This window comes from Dreissena polymorpha, chromosome 1, assembly GCF_020536995.1.
Source record: "Dreissena polymorpha isolate Duluth1 chromosome 1, UMN_Dpol_1.0, whole genome shotgun sequence".
Lineage (NCBI taxonomy): Eukaryota > Metazoa > Mollusca > Bivalvia > Myida > Dreissenidae > Dreissena > Dreissena polymorpha.
In genome coordinates this window covers 36777359-36801180 of record NC_068355.1, presented here as the reverse complement: position 1 = coordinate 36801180, position 23822 = coordinate 36777359, and the positions used below count along the sequence as shown (strand labels likewise).

The window sequence follows — 23822 nt, the reverse complement described above, 5'->3', positions numbered from 1 at the left end:
ACATGACACAATGGCATGGCATAAAAGAAAAAAAACAATATAAGGTGAGTATCAGATAAAGAAGAAGTTTTTCATGCTAAGCAGGATCGAAGCCTTTTAATTGCTAGGAAGCACTTGGGTTCTCATTCATTAAAAAGCCTTGCACGATAAACTGAATTTAAGCCTGGCTGTGAAAAAAAGGTTTAATTCATGTGCGTTAAGTGTCATCCAAGATAAGACTGTGCAGTCCGCACAAGCTAATCAAGGACGACACAAACCGCCTTTACTGGATTTTTGCTAAGAAGATACTTTCTTTGAACTTAAAATATCATAAAAGCAGAGAGTGTCGCCCTGATTAGACTCTGCACAGGCTAATCTAGGACTCTGCACAGGCTAATCTAGGATGACACTTTGAGCACATGCACATGCATTAAACCCCCTTTATCACAGAGCGAGGTTCATTTTTTACATGTCACACAGTATTCTCTTCACTCAAGGGCACTTCCAATGCAACACTTTAATAAACTGTATTTCCCAAACAGCTCAAGACATCAACTTGAATGTTCACACATTGTTTGAGAACGTTTTCTGACTCTTCTGAACTGGGTTTTGAAAGCAGGCTACTGATTATGTCTATGGCTCTATGGCTGAGTCTAATGCATCAAACAGTGCACAAAATAGATTATTATTAGTAGTAGTATTATTGCAAATCACACAACACAGACTTCTCATTTGTCTTATGCTCTCTTGCAGCAAGCACCATTATTACTTCTCAAGTCTTCAATAAGCAGTAGTTTTTCAAACATCATCACTTATTTGTTTAAGCAACAAGAACACTAAAATAATGTGATTTACAGACTTTGACTCTAACTAAGCAATGACTTATTAAAACACAATTACTAATAGTATACATGCAGAAACGTATAAAAGCAAATATAAGTCCCTTGTCTTCTTCTAGACTTGCAACAGGCAGTCCAAAATGCTTGGCTTAAACTCTCGCTACAGTTTCTAAAATTTGGCTACAAAAAAATCTATTTGGCGAAAATGTTGGCTACAGAATTTTTTTTGGCCAGGGGAAGCCCCGTGACTTAAATCTTTTTGAAGACTTGAAGGATCAGATCCTTAACATACAGACACCAAAACTACAGGTAACTGACCACTTATGTAGAAGGTTAGTGTCACATTATTTTAGTTGACAATCATAATCCATGCTCAGTTGTAGCAGATTAGTTTCATTCATGTTGGCCAATATGTTAAACAATTAATTGTAGTTTGTTTGTATCACTCTAATTGGTGTACAGTCTTATGGGTGTCTGCATACAATAATCGATGTATTTATAATCATACGGATATACATGTATATATGTGAACGAAATTTGTCTGTGGGTACATGCAAAGAGGAAAGGGCACATAATGCTGAGGTTTGTTGAACATCTGTGGACAAAAAGATCAATATCTGTGCCAAATAAAGCTGTGCCATGATGTATGGGCCCAAACACATAGATAATATAATTGTTCAGTATACGTATAGATAATATAATTGTTCAGTATACCTATGAACATGTGAAAAAAAAATCAAATAAAAAAAGCCTCTTTCTAGGAAAACTGGGCTTTATGCTGTGTTGTCCCAGATTAACCAGTGTACCCCATACAGGCTTATCAGGGATGACACTTTCTGACTAAACTGGCTCCAGAGACTCCCATTAAACAAAAAAATACCATCAAGAGGAAAGTGTCGTCCCTGATTAGCCTGTGTGGACTGCATACTAAGACCAGCATTAAGCCCAGTTTTCCCAGAATGGGATTCATATAATAATGATTTGGATCAAATGTTACCTGGTGGAGGTGGCGCCCGTGGGGCCCCAAGGTTGCTGGGAGGGGGTGGTGGGGGTGGGGCACCCAGGGGGGGTGCTGGTGCTGATGCCCCCTGGCTGTTGTTGCCGATGGCTGCAGCTGCTGCTCTCTCACTCTCCAGTGCTTTCTGTGATGGATGACATATCATGAAGAACCACTAGATGCATGCACACTCCTTACAACATCAGGCTACATCAAAGTGATCAGTTGTGCGCAAAATTAGGCCCCACAACATGTGCATTTCTGCCAAACTCTTTTCAGTTTATTAAATGCTGCCATTTTGTACAATTAGCAAATTTAAAAAACATAGCCATTATGTGGTGCCAAATATGTAGGCTTAACTAAAATGAATTGAAAAAAAAACTCTGCTTTTTTTAATCTCATGTGTGGCAATATTGACCATAAGGGAGCAAAGACAAATGATTTAATTTCACGCATTTTAAGGTGCAGCAAATCTGAAAAACATCTCATCAGTTTAATGTGGCCTTACTTTGCTGCTCTATAATGCTCACTCAAGTTTTTCAAAGTCATGACTTCAAATCTCACATGAGATGTGTATAGAAAAAAGTAAACATTTTTTCTTCATGATAATATTTAAAAAAAAAAGAGCATAGTTGCCAGATAAATATGTGCTTGAAAAGAGGTAATGAGCAAAAAAGTATAAAACACTTCTTTAATAAAGAGGAAAAACATTCAATTTGCTTCTTTAAGTGTATATCAGATACACCATTGCATGCAAAATCCAATCTTTTTTGCTTAAAGAAGGATATAAGACCAGAACTCGGGTTTTAGGACAAAACAATGACAGCAACTCTACGAGGAACAAATCAAATTGTGTTAACAATATAAGGAGTAAAGGTGCATAATCTTAAACAAAATATACATGGCTATTATGCACAAATTTTTGTTGCATAATCATCATTTCTTGTAAATTGTCCAATAAGTTACTATTTGTTGTTAAGGTGCTGTGCTATTAAACAATTCTAATAACCCCATGGGGTTTTATTTAAAAAATCAAAAGTTCTTAAAACTATTTAATGGCCAATTGATGAGGAAACTATTTTTAAATGAAAAACAGTTGAGTGGGGTTGGGTGGTGCAGCATATAACATATTTCAGTGAATTGGAATGGGGTTTTACAAGTAGTGTAAAAAACTGGACTGCAATATACTCACGCTTTTTGGACCCTAGTATCAAAATCAATACTTTAAATTTATTATATTTAAAAGTCGATGAACAGCAAACAATATAATAAACCTCTGCCATCTTTAAAGAACAGTTGGTTTGGGATGGCATGAGCCTAAAAAAAGCAAAGGTAGGTCAGTGAATTTTTTTTTCTTAATTTTATCAACATTAATATCTTGATGATTACACAAAAATTCTGTGTATAAATGAACCCATTCATTTTAGACCAGCCCTTAACATTTTTGAAGCAATTCAATTTTAAGAGAAAAAACTTGTCTTTAACAGCTAGTTGCAGAACAGCAATCTATAAAAAAAAGTGTGTTGCCAAAAGGAAGGATCATGAGTGTTAACACATGACTATGAACTTCTTCAAAAATCAATACCTTACACAAAAGATGGGGCAATTGGTCCCGTCGTTTGGGTTATCCCTACAAACAATTTTTCAACAATGGCTCTAACAAAAGTGACCACCATGTTTGTTAATAAAATTGATTGTGAATGCCTGTTATGAATTTGTTAAGCTCAAAATATGGATGACACATATACACTTGTGTAGATTTTTTTTTTCAAGATCTGGTTCTGTTTTCTTTTTGATATGCATTAAAACGATGCTCTAGTTTGACATCATACATAACATTTTTCTTGTAAATCACATCATGCAAACTTATTAACGAAACTTAACATTCTTCAGAGATAATGTGCACAAAATATTTCGCATGATAATATGATACTCTAAAACAATTAATTATTTGTGTAACACAAATACAATCTTCATCAGCTAGCTACTAGTACAAGGCTAAATTTGCATCCTCATGTAATGTTTTCAAGGTTGTATAACTACCCAAACACAAAATCAATTGTTTGCTTTGAACATTTGTCTTTGGTGACAGTGACGTGTCTTGTTTGCATAACAGTTGTCTATTGACATGTTGATAATGGGTTTCTGTCCCCAACTTGGTCAAACTTGATTCAAACTTGGACTAGATAAACTCCAGATTAATATTCTGACCAAGTTTCTTCAGGATTGAGTCATAATTGCTACCTCTATGCAAAAAAAAAAAATTATCAGTGAAAACAATGATGAGTCAAAATGCTATACAAAAATGTATGATATATGAAAAATGTGGTTTGGGAATTAGATAATAAATGAACAATTTGATATGTCAAAAAATATAATGCAATACAGTGGCTTCTGTAACATATATTTCAACTAGATGTTGTTGAATATTTCATAAATAAGTAAAGCAATTTGTGATACAGTGCTGGCCAAGAGTCAACAATACCTTTTTTGATTTTCTTCGTTCTTTCTTCACATCTTCTGACATGTGATACTCCTTTGCTTTTGAGACCTTTTCTTTCTTGTAAATCTGAAATCAACAGAGAGTCTACATTATTTCTGTTAAGGGCTTCAACAGGCACAAACCCAACACATCATTATTGAACTACCAAATATCAATGAAACTGGTGGATAATCCCCAAGGCGATTGATTGTATGCATGGGTATCCAAAAATAAGAAATATATAAATGACATTTCAGCAGACCAGATTGGCTTGTCACAATGTGTGAACTATAAATTGTTAAGAAAGCTGTCTAAAAATGATATTTAAATTGTTGAATCATTCCAGAGCTCTTCCACAGAAATAACATGTCTTACTTGACACAAAAGCTCATGCCCTGAACAAGAGTCTTGCACTTTGATAATATAATGTACAGCTTTTTCTGCATATATGCTTGTAAAACACCAAATTTAAGCATGAAACATCAAAGTAAAGTCAAGTTAAAAACATTTTTTTAAGTTTTAGTAACAGTGACATTGACCTGACTGGCCCCAAAGGCAACCCCAGCTAGGTCTGCATGTACATACCTTCACCCAGCTAGGTCTGCATGTATATACCTTCACACAGCTAGGTCTGCATGTACATACCTTCACCCAGCTAGGTCTGCATGTACATACCTTCACACAGCTAGGTCTGCATGTACATACCTTCACCCAGCTAGGTCTGCATGTACATACCTTCACACAGCTAGGTCTGCATGTACATACCTTCACACAGCTAGGTCTGCATGTACATACCTTCACCCAGCTAGGTCTGCATGTACATACCTTCACACAGCTAGGTCTGCATGTACATACCTTCACACAACTAGGTCTGCATGTACATACCTTCACCCCACCTAGGTCTGCATGTACAAACCTTCACACAGCTAGGTCTGCATGTACATACCTTCACCCCAGCTAGGTCTGCATGTACAAACCTTCACACAGCTAGGTCTGCATGTACATACCTTCACAAGGCAATCCCAGCTAGGTCTGCATGTACATACCTGGCAATCCCAGCTAGGTCTGCATGTACATACCTTCACCCCAGCTAGGTCTGCATGTATATACCTTTACACAGCTAGGTCTGCATGTACATACCTTCACGCAGCTAGGTCTGCATGTACATACCTTCACCCCAGCTAGGTCTGCATGTACATACCTTTACACAGCTAGGTCTGCATGTACATACCTTCACCCAGCTAGGTCTGCATGTACATACCTTCACCCCAGCTAGGTTTGCATGTGTATACCTTTACACAGCTAGGTCTGCATGTACATACCTTCACACAAAATAATACTAAAATTCCTCAATCCAAACTATAGTTATTCAAACCAATTCATTTATATGTTTTTAGCAACATTGACCTTGTACACAGTTAAATAAAAAAAATATCTCCATCCTAATGATCCTACCCTCTTCTGTTCCTCCCTGAGCCTGGCCTCAAACTCCTCCTTGGCCTTCCGCAGTGGCTCCTTCAGCTTACTGGGGATCTTCAGGTACGGCTTCTCCTGGGTGGTCAGACTGACGTCAGCAAACAGCCTGCAGCAGTAACTACACTTTGTGGTGCTTTTTAACCCTTTCCCTCCAAAGTGAAAATATCTATATGCAATTAGACTAAAACCAGAACAGCCTGCGAGTTATATACTCACAGTCTGTTCAGGTTTTTTGCTGTTTGCTGCTCATCAGCATCTTAGGACTGAAAATTAAGCCTGTAAAACTTGAAATTATTGTGAATGGTCTTTCATTTTATTAGATTTTCTGAGGATTGCAAACAGGTCACCATGCGTATTTGAGCGGGAAATTTTTAAAGATGGAATATCAATAAAATCGATGACATGCCATCCTTAAAATTGCAGCAATGTTTTAAAACTTAAGGAGCATCCTTCTTATTTCAGCTACATAATGTCTTGTAACCACATGGATGAAAACTGAAATAATCATACACTCACAAGTAAATTAATTTCTAGGTAAACTTTTAAAATGATAAAATCCTGGTTCTTTCTTTTTGTCATTAAATTAAGGGAGGGGGTGAAAGTTGGCTTCTGATGTACCATTCACTTAACAAAAATGTCTATCTACTTTTGGTGTGCTGCCATATACAGAGGACAAAAACGAATTTCTGCAACTTTGAAATAAGTTTTCCAAAAGATGTAAGTTTAAGTTTTGTGAAAATCTGCCAAAAACCAGAAAGAGAAGTTGTTTGAATGAACAAAAACAGACATTTAAACAGAGACTGTTTAAAACCTTATAACAAGCTGTGAAGATACATACGGATGAGTTAGAAGATTCTGCACAGAGGGGAGACCGTTTTTGCATGCTTCTGTTGTCAGTATAGATTCCAGCACTGACCCTGTAAGTTACAAAGGTAACACCATTACTTAGATAGATAGATTTATTTCAGTATATAAAATACATATGGCATGGTACATAACATAATTAAAAATTACTGCATAACTCGAAATACAAATATCACAGATCAGCTAAAAGACAGGAGCTTAAAAGCAATTAGAAAGCTATCATTTAGTAAAAAAATACATAAATATTGCTTCTTGTTATATCATTTAGAAAAAAATAATTGTTGCAACACATATTAAATACTATCATAGTGTACCAGGGCAAGTACTTAAATACCCAGGATAGCACAAAAAAGGAAATGTGAATTTCCTTATTTCCATTCCTATTTAAGATATATACATAAGCTGTTTGTGGCGGAATACCATTAGTTAACCCTTTCAGTGCGGGAACCGAATTTTGAAGGCCTTTGCAAACAGTTTGGATCCTGATGCAAACTGTTTGCAATTCTGATAGTATTCTTTGAAAAAAATCGAAGAAAATGCTAATTTTTGAAATTCAGCAGACGACATTTTAGCAGAAGACAAATTGCCCAGCATGCAAAGGGTTAAAATATTGAGTCAGCTGTAAAAGAACACCATCAGAATATATTTCCTAAATTTTTTGTGAAATAACACCATCAAAATAGTATTCGCCTACAGTCATTTGTGAAATAACACCACCAGAATAATTTGTGAAGTAACATTTCAGAACAGTCATTTGTGAAATAACACCACCAAAATAATTTGTGAAGTAACACTATCAGAAAGATTATCTCCTTCAGGATTTTGTGAAGAAACTCCATCTGAAAGGTTATCTTTTAAAGTCATATTTGAAGAAACTTAATCAAAAAAGTTATCTCCTTAAGTCATACTTGAAGTAACACCATCAGAAAAGTTATCTCCATGGGTCATACTTCAAGAAACTTCATCAAAAAAGTTGTATATCTCAGTAATTTGTGAAGAAAGTTATCACCTACGGACATTTATGAAATAACACCATCAAAAAGGAGATTATACAACTTACTATCATACCTATGTGGTAGTTAGTACCAGTGGTACTAGCTTACTCTAATAGTTAAGTAAACATACTAATATTAATTCAAGTAAGTGAAATTAATTTCACTTAAGTGTGCTTGTTTATATTAATATATAGAACAACTGCTTCTTATATGATAAAATGTTCCTCTCAAAACCACATTCTCATGGAAAATTTGCCATTTTTTGACTGTGTGTTAAAATGCCCTTTTTTTTAATGTACTGCGCCATGCCCCTTAGCCCTCCTGGGAAAAACATTATTAGCATGGCGGTCAGTTTACCACCTCACACTTTTCTTGAGATAACTGGGTTCAAGGGCACATCCCTATGTAAGTTACTGACAACTGCCCAAGTTGAATCATAGGTTGGGGTAGAACAGCAAAAGAAAGGATGACCTCTGTCAGCATAACTTATGTGGCCAGGCCAGGGATAGAACATGGAATTCTCTGATTTGTAGTCCAGCGCTCTACCTTCTTAGATAGCTAGCCAAATTTTAGCAAGTTTAGTCATGGAAATGATATACACAAAGATGTCCTTGACAACTGCCACCTTCATTTAAGAAAACAATCTGATCAAATAAAGCAATGTTTACAAACATATAAAGAATTTACCATGTTAATCATTTTTGTGGTGTTGCTATGCTTTTAGACAGATTTTCAACAATAATTTTGGTAACCCAAAATATTTTGGCACTGTAATTTCATTAAGAAACACAGTGAATCCTTTCCTACTTAGAAGTAAATAACAAATGGCTACATGAATATGTAATCAACCTAAAACCAGAATAGCCTGCAAGTAACTAAAAAAAGCCTTTAAAACTTAAATTAGAAAGAAAGTTCTTTAATTAAAATCTATTTTCAAAGATCACAAACACATCAAAGTGCGTATCTGAGTGGTTAAGGGTTTAAATAAGGTAGTTGCCCTTACGTAGTTGAGCAGGGCATTGTGGGGGAAAGTCATTACAGCTGTCAGCCATTAGTTCACTGCCAAATGTCATTTCATACAGGACGTGGCCGAAACAATACACATCCATCTGCTCTGTGGTCTGAAAGGAAATATACTGTCAGTTTTAACAGACAAATAGACATTTTAACAAGACAAAATAAAGAAAAATGATTAGAATACATATATCAAACAAAATGATGTTTGCAAATAAACTTGAAGGGTAAAGCTGAAAACCACTGTCTGCAAACCACAATCAACATCTTTGGGGTTATTGCTAAAATAATTATATCAGATATCAAAACAAATAAAGAAACAATAAGCAGATTAGACTAAGGTAAGTTCCAAAATCAATACTGCTAATACTGTATCAGAATTTTAAAGGTGGGCACATTTTTTTGCAGTTCAATGTTAAAGGTGAACTGTCGATTTTATAACGAAAAATGCATTTTTATAGATATGTATATTCTAAAACGAGTGGAATCATCAAGAGCTATGGCAAACAATATTGCGATACTAAAAAACGATGTTTTTGTTTTCCGTAAACCGCCCGGGTATTTCCGCCACCTACTTTGGTTGTGACGTCACAGGCACTCAACGCGCATGACTCGGATACACGTCCATTGTTATTACGAATCGAAGCGTGAACAAATCGCGCTTAATGTCAAATTTGACACTCAATAGATCTATCATGTTAGCATAATACAATTCTTTAACACAAGTTTTATTGAAATCGTGTGCTTTCTCTGTATTTTTTGCATGACAATCGTTATTCGATATGGTTCAGTGTGTTGCTTTCGGGTGCAAAGAACGTGAGGAAAAGGGAAAGAAGGTTTTTTTCCGCTTTGCGAAGGATGATGTTACTTGTAAGAAATGGATAAAGGCAGTAAATTCCAGGAGCCTATTCTAAAAGGAACCGGTAATTATGTTTCTAATGACTAATCTATGCTTGTTTATTTTGATATTCACAGTGCTAAATAATGTTAGTCCGATTAGTCAGCATATTATTACAAATGATTTCAAGACATTTGTATTAAAAAATGCGTTGACATCTGTTTAGAAAATAATGCACAATAGTCTCTGATGTTTATTTCAAATACTGGTCAGGCTAATACAAAGGAGAGGAAGCTGTACTGTAGAAATATTGTTTGACCTCTAGACTATAGTATTCTCACACATTGTTTTGTCAAACATTTGAATCCGCAAACAACTTATAAGTATTTCTTCACAATATTAACCATGCATTATATTTAAATAAATTATATTAAATCAATAACATAAAGGTGGTCTTATAAGCGCAGTGGTTGATATGTGTCCTTCTCAGCTAGGTGACCTGAGCTCAAGGCCATTTCCTGTATATTGTTGAGTAATGTCAGAGCTGTTGATGGTCAACATACAGGATGGATTAGGTTTTTCTGGATAATGAGCCTTCCACTCAGAACACATCCGCAAAAAATGGAAATCTTTCTGTACCAAGTAGCTGGAAAATGCTGCTTATATGATAATTCCAATTTCATCCACACTTTAACCCTTTGCATGCTGGGAATTTTGTCGTCTGCTAAAATGTTGTCTGCTAAATTTCTAAAATTAGCATTTTCTTCGATTTTTTTTCAAAGAATACTATCAAAACAGCAAACAGTTTGGATCCTGATGAGACGCCACGTTCTGTGGCGTCTCATCTGGATCCAAACTGTTTGCGCAGGCCTTCAAAATTCGGTTCCCGCACTGAAAGAGTTAAAAGTCTAGTCAGTTTATAAGCTATGCTGGGGCACACATGGGTTCGATCATGTACAGCCTTATGCCCAGTATGGATATGCCTAATTATTTTACCTTTTAATATATATTTTTCAAAATTTTCTTATATTTGTATGCATGTATGAATTAATGGCTTAGTGACAAACAATTAATTAAAACACTTCTCTTATTAATAAGGAAAAATAGGTTAATCAGTGGAACAGCTTTAAAACTGACAAAAACATTCCATTTGATAAATAAATAAGACTAGCTAACTCACCAACAATATTCAAAGTATAAAAATAATATTGGGCTTATTTCAATTACATTTCCATAAGATAAAAAAATTATGAGAGAATCCAAGTGCTGGTAAAACAATAATTATGTAAACTTTCTTATACTGATTTATTGAACAAAATAAAAAAAGTACTGTCTATTACACAGATGATTAAAAGACATTGTAAAAGTAAATTTGAATAGTATTAATAAAAATATTAATAGTATTTACTAACACCATTTAGCATGCTGTATTGAATTATTCAGATAAAAATGTAAATTGAGAAGGGTTTTGTGCATGGACTGTAATTATTTGTACAATTTATTATTTCTTAAACAATGAACAGCTTGGCATTTCTCTGAAATAATATTCTCTAGATTCAATTAAATATAACAAAGCACATGATTGCTTTCTTAGTTTCTTAAGTTTCACGAATGTCCATGGTTACCAGTCAAATTGACACCAGTTACCAGTGTTGTATATTAATCCATACAGAACTGTGTCATGGAGTTTATGGCTATTTGGTTGTTGAATAGCGCCTTATCTTTGGATATATCACAAGATTATGGTAGAACACAGTATGGTTTCAAGATAAAAGATTATTCCTAGCCCAATTAAATCAACAAACAATCATAAAATGTATTACTATCAGACCAGTGCCCTAGCTTAGCTAACCAAGGGGTGCAGTTCCAAGTCCACCCAAGGTCTCACTATGCCCTACACCATGCTCTTGTTTGGATTTTATCATATGATTATAAAGGAAGTTGTTTTTATCAATAAATTAATATAAATGTTCAAACTGAAACTAGTTTTATTTATAATAGAAATTGTGTTTTCAATTAACAATCATGTTATTAGAAATATTTACTTAGTAATTATAATGAAACACATGCTTTTATATTAAAAATATGCAAATGAGATAATATGGCTTTGTGCACTGAAGAGCTCTTTTAAGAATTAGCACCCTTCAATTTCAAAATCCAAAAAGGAAACTGATCAGACTATCCCCACTACCACTCAAAGGCTAATGATTGCAATATATCTGTCGCGTTCTGAGAAAACTAGGCATAATGCCTGTGCGTAAAGTGTGACTGTCGTCCCATATTAGCAGTCCGCACAGGCTAATTAGGGACAACACTTTCCGACTTAACAAGATTTTCAGAAAGAAGGGACTTCCTTTAAACAAAAAATACCATTCCAGCGGAAAGTGTCATCCCTGATTAGTCTGTGCGGACTGCACAGGCTAATCTGGGACAACACTTTACGCACCTGCATTATGCCCAGTTTCTCAGAGTGCGACTCATATTATTTCAAAGTTCAAAAGCATAGTTTGGCTTATATTAAGTGATATAAACATTTGTGTCATTCTGTCATTATTCTGTTTGAATTTATAAAAAGTAACATGAAAATTATTTGTAGGACCCATATTCATCATGTGTGGAAGAGTCTGTGAAGAAATGTCTTGTGAACAGTCGCCTGTTCGGATCAGTTATCCTGAATCACATTTTGATAATGTGTATTCGCAGTCATCACAGACATCTGAGGTTCGTAATAATGTCAATTAATAATTAGTTTGTTTAACAATCTCCAAACAATGTCAATTATTAATAAGTGTGTTTAATTATTTCCAAACAGCCTGTTTTTTATGTGATAGGAGTTACATATTTACATTGGCTTGAAAAAAAATCCTCTATTCTTGTGATATAGTTTTTATTCTTTATTTTCTGTTTCTATACATGGCTAAACTTTCTATTTTTTTATGCTCCCAAAGGGTTGCATATAGTTTTTGAACTGTCCATCAGTTCGTCAGTCTGTCAGTCTGTTAGTCCGTCCGAAAACTTTAAAATTGGTCATAACTTTAGCAATATTGAAGATAGCAACTTGATAATTGGCATGCATGTGTATCTTACGGAGCTGCACAATTTGAGTGGTGAAAGGTCAAGGTCAAGGCTATCCTTCAAGGTCAAATGTCAAATATATGCTTCAAAGTGGCGCAGCAGGGAGCATTGTGTTTTTATGAAAAATGCAAAATGTTAATCATTTCAGATGGTTGTATTTCGGCCAACAGAACATAAGGGATTCACTGTCAAACCACAGGGAAAGGACTCTCCTATCCTAAGTACAAGGCTGGACACCATGTGGTTAAAGCAGTTAAAGAGAATTGCACTTATGGTAATGTATTCATAATGAATTTTATTGTATAAATAATAACCACAGATAGCAATATTGAATTATCTTGTTGAAGAATTTTGTTTTTGCACATAAAAAAAATACATTACAGCTTAAAGAAATCACCTGAACTTGTCCAATATGTTGAAACAAAATTTAGAAATTATAATTCTAAAATCTGGTGATTATTCTCAATGTAAAACAACATTAAATGTATTTGCATGTTGAACTTGTTGAGTTTTTAGAATAATCTTGATACAAGTCTCTTTTTCTGAACAGATAGTGAAATTATCTAAAATATCAAAATAAATACATGAGTTTACATGCAATCTTTTATCAAAATGTTTGGTTTCTTAAAGCAATAGATTTCTGTAATACATGGTTGAAGACAACAATACAAAAAACATTCATTGTTTATTATTCTCTTATAAGAAGGAACAATTTATCAATAATTATAATTTATTTTAATATAACTTTCAGACTATGTTGATGAACTAATGGCAGAGCTGCTTAGGATGAAAGAGGAGTACAAGAGCGATGCCAATGCAAGTGCTGCCTCTGGCAACATTCTGTTTTCACCGCCACCCCTGTCTTCATCTGCAAACAGAATCCTGAAGTCAGAGGCTGTGCAGAACCATCGTTCGCGATTTAATTAGCGAACAGGGATGGAAATTAGTGGTTGCCCGTTTTGTTGTATAGTTATCTATTACTTTTAAAGAAAGTATTGGTTACACATGACACTACATGTACATAGTACTGGGCGCGTTGAGGCTTACGATGGGAAACCAAAAAACTATAGATGGTTGTCCATGTGGGCAACTAACTGTAAAACGTTAGTTTCCATCCCTGGCGAAGCAAAATCCAATGTATGAGTCGGACGGAAATCTCTGGCTGCCACAGTGCATGACGGAAGAGGTCGTCGGTCCTTCTTGCTCAGACGGTGCCAAATCCAACGAGCCAGTCTTCTATATGCAATGAATCTGTATACTCTGAAGTTATAAATGTATAAGGATACCATTATGATAAATATTAGTATGTTTAGTAAAACAAAGGTACTTTTCAACTTGACAATTACACAAGCCATGCTGTGGCAGATTCTTACTTAAGTTTACAGTTTAACAAACTTATTCAGCTTGAATATAATATTATATAATAATATTTTACTGAAAATATGTCAGAAATCAGATTTTGTAAGCAACTTCACATCATGTTGTAGCAGGTTGTTATTATAGTGTACTTTTTAAAAAATTAAACAGCTTGTATTTATATTTTTATTTCAAATGTTGAAAAATAATAATGAACTGGCATTTGTAAGTAACCAAAAATCATTGTATAGCAAATTGATACTTCATTTTACAATTAGATAACCCAGTCATCTTGTATACTCGCGTATTTTAATGTTGATTAAAATTGTTGTCTTTTTTATGTTATTTATCCACCGCCAGAGGCGGAGGGATATTGTTTTGGCGTTGTCCGTCCGGCCGGCACTTTTGTGTCCGGAGCCATATCTTGGAAGTGCTTTGGCGGATTTCATTGAAACTTGGTATGAGTATATATATGCATAAGAGGATGATGCACGCCAAATGGCATTGTACACCATCTGTTAAAAACAGAGTTATGGCCCTTTGTATCTTGAAAAAATGCTTTTTACTTTAGGCACTTTTGTTTCCGGAGCCATATCTTGGAAGTGCTTTGGTGGATTTCATTGAAACTTGGTTGAGTATATATATGCATTAGAGGATGATGCACGCCAAATGGCATTGTATACCATCTGTTAAAAACAGAGTTATGGCTCTTTGTATCTTGAAAAAATGCTTTTTACTGTATGCACTTTTGTGTCCGGAGCCATATCTTGGAAGTGCTTTGGCAGATTTCCTTGAAACTTGGTACGAGTATATATCCCCCGCCAGAGGCGGAGGGATATTGTTTGGCGTTGTCCGGCTGTCCGTCCGGCTGCCCGTCTGTCCGGCACTTTTGTGTCCGGAGCCATATCTTGGAAGTGCTTTTGCGGATTTCATTGAAACTTGGTATGAGTACATATATTGATAATAGGTTAATGCACGCCAAATGGCATTGTACACCATCTGATAATAACAGAGTTATGGCCCTTTGTATCTTCAAAAAAATGCTTTTTTAGTGTCAAATAAAGCACTTTTGTGTCCAGAAGTATATAGGCGGGGGATATCAATTCAACGAATTTGCTTGTTTTATTATTTGTATCAAAACATATTTACAGTATGAAATACAAATGACAAGTTCACACAAAACATTGTGTTATTTAATGTCTACAGTGTATTTTCTTTACAAACAATCTGTCCTGGTTTCATAAACATTTTTAATAATTAATGACAACTTACTCATGTATTGGTTCTTCATCACCGATGGGACCATTTACATCAAGGAACTCATAAAACGAAACATCAATGACATCTTGATGTAGACAGTTAGCTTTGAAGCCAGTGTGCTCAGTTATGCACTTTACCCCTGCCTCGTCCATCCTTTCCATCAGCTCTGGGTATTCTGTGCAGCATTTGCACTCAATCTGCACACGATATGGTGTGCAACATGAACATGCACACCTGAAAATAAAAGAAATACGTCGAATTGCAATACAGACATTCCTTCCTAATCAGAACAGGTTCAAGTATCCGTTCTAATTATAATAATTAGACCATACAACCTAGTCATATTCAACAAGCTTGTACTGTAGAATAACAATCAAAGAATTTTTTTATTTTTGCCGACACCTGCATGTAACAAAATTATATATTTACCAATCCGTATTCCCAACACGATGGTCGTCTTGGGCATCGGCAAAATTTTCCTCGCTGTCCGAGTCAGAATCAGAAAAATCTGATTGACTGTCACTAAATTCTGGCTCAAACATATACGGTTGAACGGAAAACTCATCGTAATCGCTATCATCTTCCATTTTTCAACATTTTTTATCTAAAGTTGCAAGATATAATACATCCGAAGCCATTTATTATGCCGGCTCGTAATTGAGTCGTTATTGAGTGCCTGTTACGTCACTTCCGGTTTGAATGAAAATGGCGAGAACATCGGAATGTGTGAAAAATCGCGACTTTGTTCTATTCGTTTTCGCTTATAACACCGTATTTGAAATGAAGTGAGGAGCGAAATAGTTTAGATATGCACTAAATTCGATAAATAAAGGTGTTTTACGGGTTTTTAAAACCGCGGCAGGTGAACTTTAACATTTTCAGGGCAAATTTTTGTTGGTTACTGACTCTGGAATCATCACAATGGCAAGCACCGTGTACAAGTAACCTATTGTAAAACAGGTATGATGATAGAAATTATTGACTTACAGAAGGTCTTAAGTTATTGAGGTGAACATATTGTGAAGTTTGAAATTCCCATTGAAATGTTTTACCAGAATACTTATAAGAGGGCGATATAAATACTTAAAATGTTCACTCATCATTGTGTATTCTATCTATTCCGTCTATAAATACAAATGATAGATTGTCACTATTATTCTATGTTTTAAAATGCATGCTGATATTAAAAATAATACATTATAAAAACTTACAAAACATCCACTTTTTTTAAGTAGGCTTATATCATGTTTCTAATTGACAGGTTGACAAGTGACGTTTTGCCAAGACATCCCTTACCGTAATCTGTTTGCAGTTATTACAAGGTGTAAACCATTTGCCTCTATCAGTCAGTTTTCACAAAGAGGTGTGGATAGCCTCTTTAGAATTATGCATGGTAAGTTTCAACATTGCATAGAACAAGGGACCAACACTTGTATTCCATTTATAGAGTTTTTAAATTATGGAATTGAAGACAGTCATTTCTAATCGAACTATACATTATTTTTCCAGGATTAAGAGTTGTGTTAGATTAAACACAGGTTTACAATGCTCCAGTTAAATACATTTTTCTATATACATTAATTCAACGTTTGAAAAAACAATACTGCATCAGTCAACTACCACCGCACCTGAATTTTCTTGAACTGTAGAATGTGTTGCCTGTGGTAACCAGGTAACCCTAGTAACCAACTCTCCAATTCCAGGACCTGAATTTGTCCTCCTATCACAACCAGGTTGCCAGTATGTAAATTACCTAAAACAGATACCTCATATGAAGTTCAAAGTTTGTACTTCTCTCTTTCTGATGCAACAGCATGGACAGTATATCATTGTTTCCCTATTGAAAATATAAAACTGATGGACCAAATAAGTTTAAAATCAGTGTACAAAATAGTTAACTAGAGCTTTGACATACACATTGTCACAAAGATTATTCCAAATCCACTTTGTCACAGGCATACATGTAGAAGCATAATTCACAATTCAATTCACATAAAATCATGTTGATCACTGCAAGTGACAATTGTGCCTTCAAGATGTACCATGGGTACACTTTCATGGTGGTGATATATTTAAAGATGCCATTCAATGGTTTTAGCAATTTAGAAGAGGTTTGCTAAACAAACTCAAAACAATGTATGCTTCTGGATCACAGAGCACAAAAGTGTCTTGCACATCAACACTTCATAATGGTGAAATAATTCAAGTTTCATTTGTTTGAGAAACGTAGAGGTCAAAAGTTTGATCAGCAAGCTCATGGCATTTTATCACATGCCATACCTTGTTTCCCATGTAATATAACCATTACGAATATTTTTTATCTTTAACATGTGCTATATACTTTTTAAGCGTTTTAATTGGCTTATTTTCGTTCGATTGACCAATCGCATTTTGTTATTTTGCTGAAATGACGTTGCAACCTCAAATGACGTCACGAAATGTAAACAACATTCAGGATTTATCATTATGTTTGAGTAAATATTTATTTAATTTGCTCATTTAAAAGCATGTGATAGAAAAGATCTGACACTCTTTGTCTTTCATACAATATTTTAATAAACTCGTCCAGGATTCATTAGTAAGTGAGCCTTTTAAATTCCTGAATAATAAAATATGGTATAATATGAAAACTCGTGCTAGATCCTATATATGCAATAAACTGATTGGACAAACAGAGTGACTCCTTCTGTAAGTCGAGGCTTAGAAAACAAAAAGCACGAGCCTTGGCAAGTGCTTTTTCGTTTTCGTGCCGAGCATGATAAACCTGATCTATAATCAACACTAATCTATTATTCTATTTATCCCACTTTTTATTTTGTAAACCTTTTTGTTTAAACAAAATTAGTTTGACTGGATAATTTTGCTGGATTTATGACGTCATTTCATCAAAATATTGACGTCATTTCCTGCTGTTGATTATAGATGATATTTAATCAACGGGGCTTTAATCAACCGAATTTGCTTTAAAAGTGGGATAAAAAACTTATTTCTACCATATTTTCAAATCAGAACTCTATGTAATTGTTTATTTACCTATAAATAGATCATCTTCTTAATTATAGAAAAATAGTTGCTGATTTTATACACACAGAACTAAGTCATTGACGGGAAACCCACTCATCAAACCCATTGACTAAAGAAGAATTTTAATGTCATTAAAACATGGTTGATTAATACAAAATCATGGAAAAATCTAAAAGCGTTATAAACACTGCTTTGTCCCTCTGAGGTGTGTGTGGCTTTTATATATCCATCCCATCAAAGTTACAAATCAGTGCTTATCAGCACATAAACAATCATAAATAACATGTTTATAATTATTAGATGCACTTGCAGTTGTAGACAGCACAGATTTGTACTGTTAATATACAAGATAAATAAATATTTCACTGATTCATATATACTACGAGTTGTTGTCTTCATGTTATTGTTGTCTTCTTCTTGTTCCTATACACTGTATATGTCGCTAATAACGTAATAATGACCTGCCAATCCTAATTGTTGCCTACATGAATCCATCAACAGGTTTTAACACAATATTAAACAATTATTGAAGGTTACAATATCTGATATCACTCAATGTATGTCTTGAAATAAACTGACTGTCTGATTAATTATTTTTTATTCAACATGTAAAAAAATGTAAACAAATATTAATCATATCTTGACAGTCACTAAAAACATTCATTAGAAATTATGATCTGCAGGAATTCTACCAATTTTACAATCTTACCAGAACACACTATTTATATGATTGATAATGTATAAATAATGCAACAGAATTATATTATTTGTCAAAAAAATACAAGTTTGTTTCTAAATTAACAATTTTTTTTTTAAATATTAAAATGTGCTCCTATGTTATTAAAAAAGCCTGAAATTATAATTAACATACATTTTGCTTGTGCAAAATAAAATCAAAATCAACAGAACTAATTCTTACCATATGGCAATCCTTTTTCATGTAACAACCGAAGAGTTTCTAAAATCTGACGCCCAAATGTTCTTACTGCATTCAAGTCCATCCTTGTAATTTTGACAGGTGCTGTGGCATATTTTTTTAAGAAATGGTTTTTTGGTTTACTCTTGCATATAATGTCTTTTAGAGTTCCCTTTTCACCAAATGGACGAATAACAAGACCTCCACTCTCGTTGGACATGGACAAAGATGGGGACATGATGTGAGGATGCTGAAAAATATATTTGATAACGTCTACAAAGCAGGGCTCGACATTAAAGGTAGTCCGACTGTCCGGGACAACCAAATTGTTAGTCCGGACAAGTAAATAAAGAATTTGCTAGTCCGACGGGACAAGTGGTCATTATTATTGTATAACTTAGAAACAATGCCTTTAAAGCCATTATTTCTGTGGAGATATCACTCAACTTTTCCAAGTATATTTTGTATACGTTTAATCGTCAAAGCCAGAGATATTCCGATAGTTCCATGTGATACATGTACTACACTTTACTGTTCACAAGGGAAGCAACCCTTAACATTTTTTTCTTTGCCAAGATAACAAGAATATTCTCCCTTGTAAAGAATATGCATTTTACGACACTGGTACACACCAATCTTACAGACAATTAACGTCGTGACGTCCTCTCTTTGTATAGAATGATTTATTTTTTTTAAATATCAGTTAAGTACTGTACATATACATCACTTTTAACATTTTCTGTTTGATGTTGGCAACACACAAGTTTTTGTCAGGTATTATGGCTTTGTATAATGTTTAAAAATCAATAATCTTGAGTTTTCCTGTTATTCTAGTCAGTTCTTTTTGTATTGAAATTGCCTACAATTATGTTTACATGTATTTTGAATGATTCAAGTCTTTATGATTTGAGCATTTTGTATTATTTTATTATTTTGCAAAGAACTGAGCAGAATAAGATATAATGGTCAGGACAAGTTGCTTTTTGGTCAGGACAAGTGAAATTATGTTCTACTTGTCCGACTGGACAAGTGGCTTCAAAAGTTAATGTGGAGCCCTGCAAAGTATTCTTGTGAGCATATTACTTGCATATTTTTCTAATGACAGGACACTTCACGTGTTATTATTTTCAGTTTCTGTGAAGTGTCTTTTAAAAAATATCATCTCATCCCTGATTGGTTAGCCTATAAATCTGAGGATTGCGGGCTCAAATGCAAGTGCCAGCACCATGTGTGGAGTTTGATTGTGCAATTCGCCACGCTCTTGGTAAATGAGGTTAACCCTTCAGGCCTTTACCACTTAGATACGTATTTTCACACATTTGTAGTCCCTTAGAAAGTTAAATTTAATTTAACAACTCTCTTACTAGATTCGAGTTTTTAAGGCTTCAACTCCAAACCTTAGATGCTGATGAGCAGCAAACAGCATAAAACTTGAACAGACACTGAGTTACTCTCAGACTGTTCTGGTTTTATGCTGTTTGCACATAGCCCTTTTCACTTCACTTCTAAGTGGGAAAGTGTTAGTGCATGTGTGTAAAGTGTCATCCCAGGTTAGCAGAGATTTGCAGTCCCCACAGGCAAATCAGGGGCATCACTTTCTGCACATGCAATAAACCCCATTTTCACAGAGCAAGGCCAAAATTATTTTTTTTAGCCAGTCTCCCCTTAAATTGAGACAATTAGGGCAGTTATTGGTTGCTGACATAAGTAAAGTATATAAATACAGGTAAACCAGCTTGAACAATGTATGAACATGCGACTTATTTTGAAACACGTAACTTTAGTCCTTACCAAAAATAGCAGACTATTACTGAAAAGGGCAAATGTCATGTGTTTTTGTTGTATGTTGGACAGCCTATCTAATTGATTAAAAAATAACAATACAGTATTTAAAAACATTCTTAAAAGCAGACAGTACACAAATATGCGTTTCTGCATTATTTCCTAAAGCTGGGCAAGAATACTCCGCTGGTCCTCAAATCCTGGTAATTATTGTTCATGGTTGAGCTAAACATTTTGGCCAGTTGTCTTACAGGCTTAGTGATTCTCTTGCTATTTATTCAACCCTTTACGTGAAAACATATATAAACAAGAGCACCGTATAACGGGTGCCACGCTTGGCTGCGAATGCTTGTCAGAAATATATTTTTTTTTTAGAGGTCACAGTGACCTTGACCTTTGACCTAGTGACCCAAAATGGGTGTGGCGTGTAGAACTCATCAAGGTGCATCTACATATGAAGTTTCAAAGTTGAAGGTGGAAGCACTTTGATTTTAGAGGCAATGTTAAGGTTTTTGTTTAAGTGTATATTAGAGGTCACAGTGACCTTGACCTTTGACCTAGTGACCCAAAAATGGGTGTGGCATGTTGAACTCATCAAGTTGCAACTACATATGAAGTTTCAAAAATGTAGGTGGAAGCACTTTGATTTCAGAGCCTATGTTAAAGTTTGATATTAGAAGTCACAGTGACCTTGACCTTTGACCTAGTGACCCAAAAACGGGTGTGGGGTGTACAATTAATCAAGGTGCATCTACATATGAAATTTCAAAGTTGTGGGTGGAAGCACTTTGATTTTAGAGCCAATATTAAGGTTTTAGCACGACGCCTACTGCGGACGAGCTGGCTATGACAATAGCTTGGGTTTTCTCCGAAAACAGCCTCACTAAAAATGAAGTAAAAAACATCTTTATCTTGTGTTACTTCATAACAAACACAATTAAGAACTCACATACTAATTAAAACAAAAAATAATAAACACACATTTTTTAACAAACCCTGCTTTTACATTGGACCAGTACATATCATAATAGGACAAGTTGATAACCACTGAAAGCTGTCCTATAAGACAAATGCCTTAAAATATCATGTTCATGCCCTGCCTTAAGAATGTTTGCGACCTTAAGACCGTGTGCCCTGCTCATACTTTGATATCACAGAGAAGATTCATGAGAGCCGACAGTTCCTTGTTTGGTAGATACCGGTAGGGACCAAACTCGTTCTGAAATGACAAACAAGTGATTACTCTGACTGACAGAGAAAAAGCTAGAAACTACTATTTATTTTATGCTTCCCCGTGGTCCATAGGAAAATATTAGGGGTTGAAGATTGTTTTTCCCAGTTTCAAATAGTTGAAAAAAATAGTGAAATTTTGCATCTTCTTTTTTCTATTGTGATGTGAAATGCTGGCATTATTTTGACGTCATGACAGTATTATTTCTGTAAAAAAATCAAAAAGCAGCCAGAGGATCAAAACAGAGAAACCATATAGTAGCTGAGTTTAGCACCATGCTATTTTGCTATGGATTTTTTATCTATCATAACACAAAAATCACATGTAAATTGCATAAAGCCTAGCCAACTCACCCATGACAGGATGTATCGCAGTTTGGGATCGTGTACTGGCTTCACAAGTATAAAGGACTTCCGGATTCGCCAACCTATCATGAACGCAGCAGAAGACACTGTTTTCATGCATAGCATTTCTCTGTGATTTTACTATATAAAAGGCAAACAACTCATACTTTAAATTAGGGTGTTGAGCCAAGTCATGCTTGATTCCTTGCTAAAAATCTGGCAAGTACAAAAAAAAAACAATAAAACAAAAATATTGCACAATCATGCCTTAAAAATTACTGTTTGCTTTCAAAGAAGCTAAGCAGAGGGAAATTTCTTTGAGCAGAGTGTCACAGGAAAGATGATCATGTCACGAACAAGATAAGAAAATGAATCATTTTAATTTGTTTTTTCAATGTCTGATTTTACATACGTAATTACATTTTAATCCAATGAACCCCTTTTTCTCTCAAAGGGCCCTTTCCCCTGTATGCAGAAAATTTGCACTGTTTTAAACATTTCATGTGCATAGAAATGTAAGCATTTTAAAGCACATCAAAATATTGACTTTTTTCCACTGGGAAAGGCCCATTTGCAATTAATGAACATGTACATTTTATTTTAAGGATTAACATTGCCGTATCATCTTATGTACAAATATTGTTGCCAAGAAACATTAACTGACAGATATATTTTAAGGTAATAATTGTCTCTTGATAATTTACTGGTAATCCAAAGCATTCATGTCTAAGATAATTTGTTGAAAAAATGAAATAAATATTGTTTCAAACAGACAAAACTGCAAGTAAACTCAATGTCAAAGCCAATGTTTACAAGGCTATAATTTGAATCAGTTAAATTGGTATCAGTCCTTAAAATCATACATGAATAACTTGAGAACCTATCAAAATTCAGGTAAATATTGAGCGTCTTGCAAAATTATCAGATAAACTACATGTAATAAACCTTAAAACTCATGCATCAATAAATTGTTTACATCTTGCAATCTAAAATCAAATGTGTCACTGGTTTTTTACCTAAAGGATTCTTTGTTTGATTTGCAAATGGGACCCAATTCATTCAATAATAAAAATAATTGAACAAAAAGAAGTTTTATCAAGTGTTAATAATTTTATGACGGACAAGTGTTACCTATATGGGTCTGGGATTCAACAACTAAATTAAAAAATGTTTTATGACTGACTAGTGTTACTTATATGGGTCAGGGGTTCAACTACTAAATTACAAAAGGTTTTATGTTTTACGACTGACAACATTTATCACTGAAAAATGTTACCTATGTGGGGCAGGGTACAACCAATATAAAACATCAAGTTTTATTACTGAAAGAGTTACAATTTTATGGCAGGG

General features: G+C 34.5%; 2 protein-coding genes across 3 annotated transcripts in view; one reads left to right on the top strand and one right to left on the bottom strand.

Annotated features, from left to right (window-relative positions):
- LOC127877074 (PX domain-containing protein kinase-like protein) overlaps window positions 1-23822 on the bottom strand; it is a 46354-nt gene that overhangs the window by 11111 nt on the left and 11421 nt on the right. For both annotated transcript variants that reach the window (XM_052422700.1, XM_052422708.1), the window contains exons 5-13: window positions 22482-22555; window positions 22042-22116; window positions 19119-19365; window positions 16804-16928; window positions 8636-8753; window positions 6612-6690; window positions 5753-5879; window positions 4301-4384; window positions 1816-1960 (exon numbers count right to left, since the gene is read on the bottom strand). In XM_052422700.1, coding sequence (XP_052278660.1) covers window positions 1816-1960; window positions 4301-4384; window positions 5753-5879; window positions 6612-6690; window positions 8636-8753; window positions 16804-16928; window positions 19119-19365; window positions 22042-22116; window positions 22482-22555 — 1074 coding nt within the window. The remainder of the gene's footprint in view (window positions 1-1815; window positions 1961-4300; window positions 4385-5752; window positions 5880-6611; window positions 6691-8635; window positions 8754-16803; window positions 16929-19118; window positions 19366-22041; window positions 22117-22481; window positions 22556-23822) is intronic.
- LOC127877087 (uncharacterized) lies at window positions 9242-15097 on the top strand. Its single transcript, XM_052422720.1, has 4 exons — window positions 9242-9569; window positions 12081-12205; window positions 12708-12833; window positions 13311-15097. Exons 1-4 carry the CDS (start codon window positions 9524-9526, stop codon window positions 13326-13328), a joined length of 315 nt encoding a protein of 104 aa, XP_052278680.1. The 5' UTR covers window positions 9242-9523; the 3' UTR covers window positions 13329-15097.

Bases quoted from the DNA above. Each gene is read 5' to 3' on its own strand.
- LOC127877087 (XM_052422720.1), top strand. From the start codon at position 9,524: ATGGATAAAGGCAGTAAATTCCAGGAGCCTATTCTAAAAGGAACCG. The intron at 9,570-12,080 runs GTAATTATGTTT...AATTATTTGTAG, and splicing joins GCCTATTCTAAAAGGAACCG to GACCCATATTCATCATGTGT. The intron at 12,206-12,707 runs GTTCGTAATAAT...TAATCATTTCAG, and splicing joins AGTCATCACAGACATCTGAG to ATGGTTGTATTTCGGCCAAC.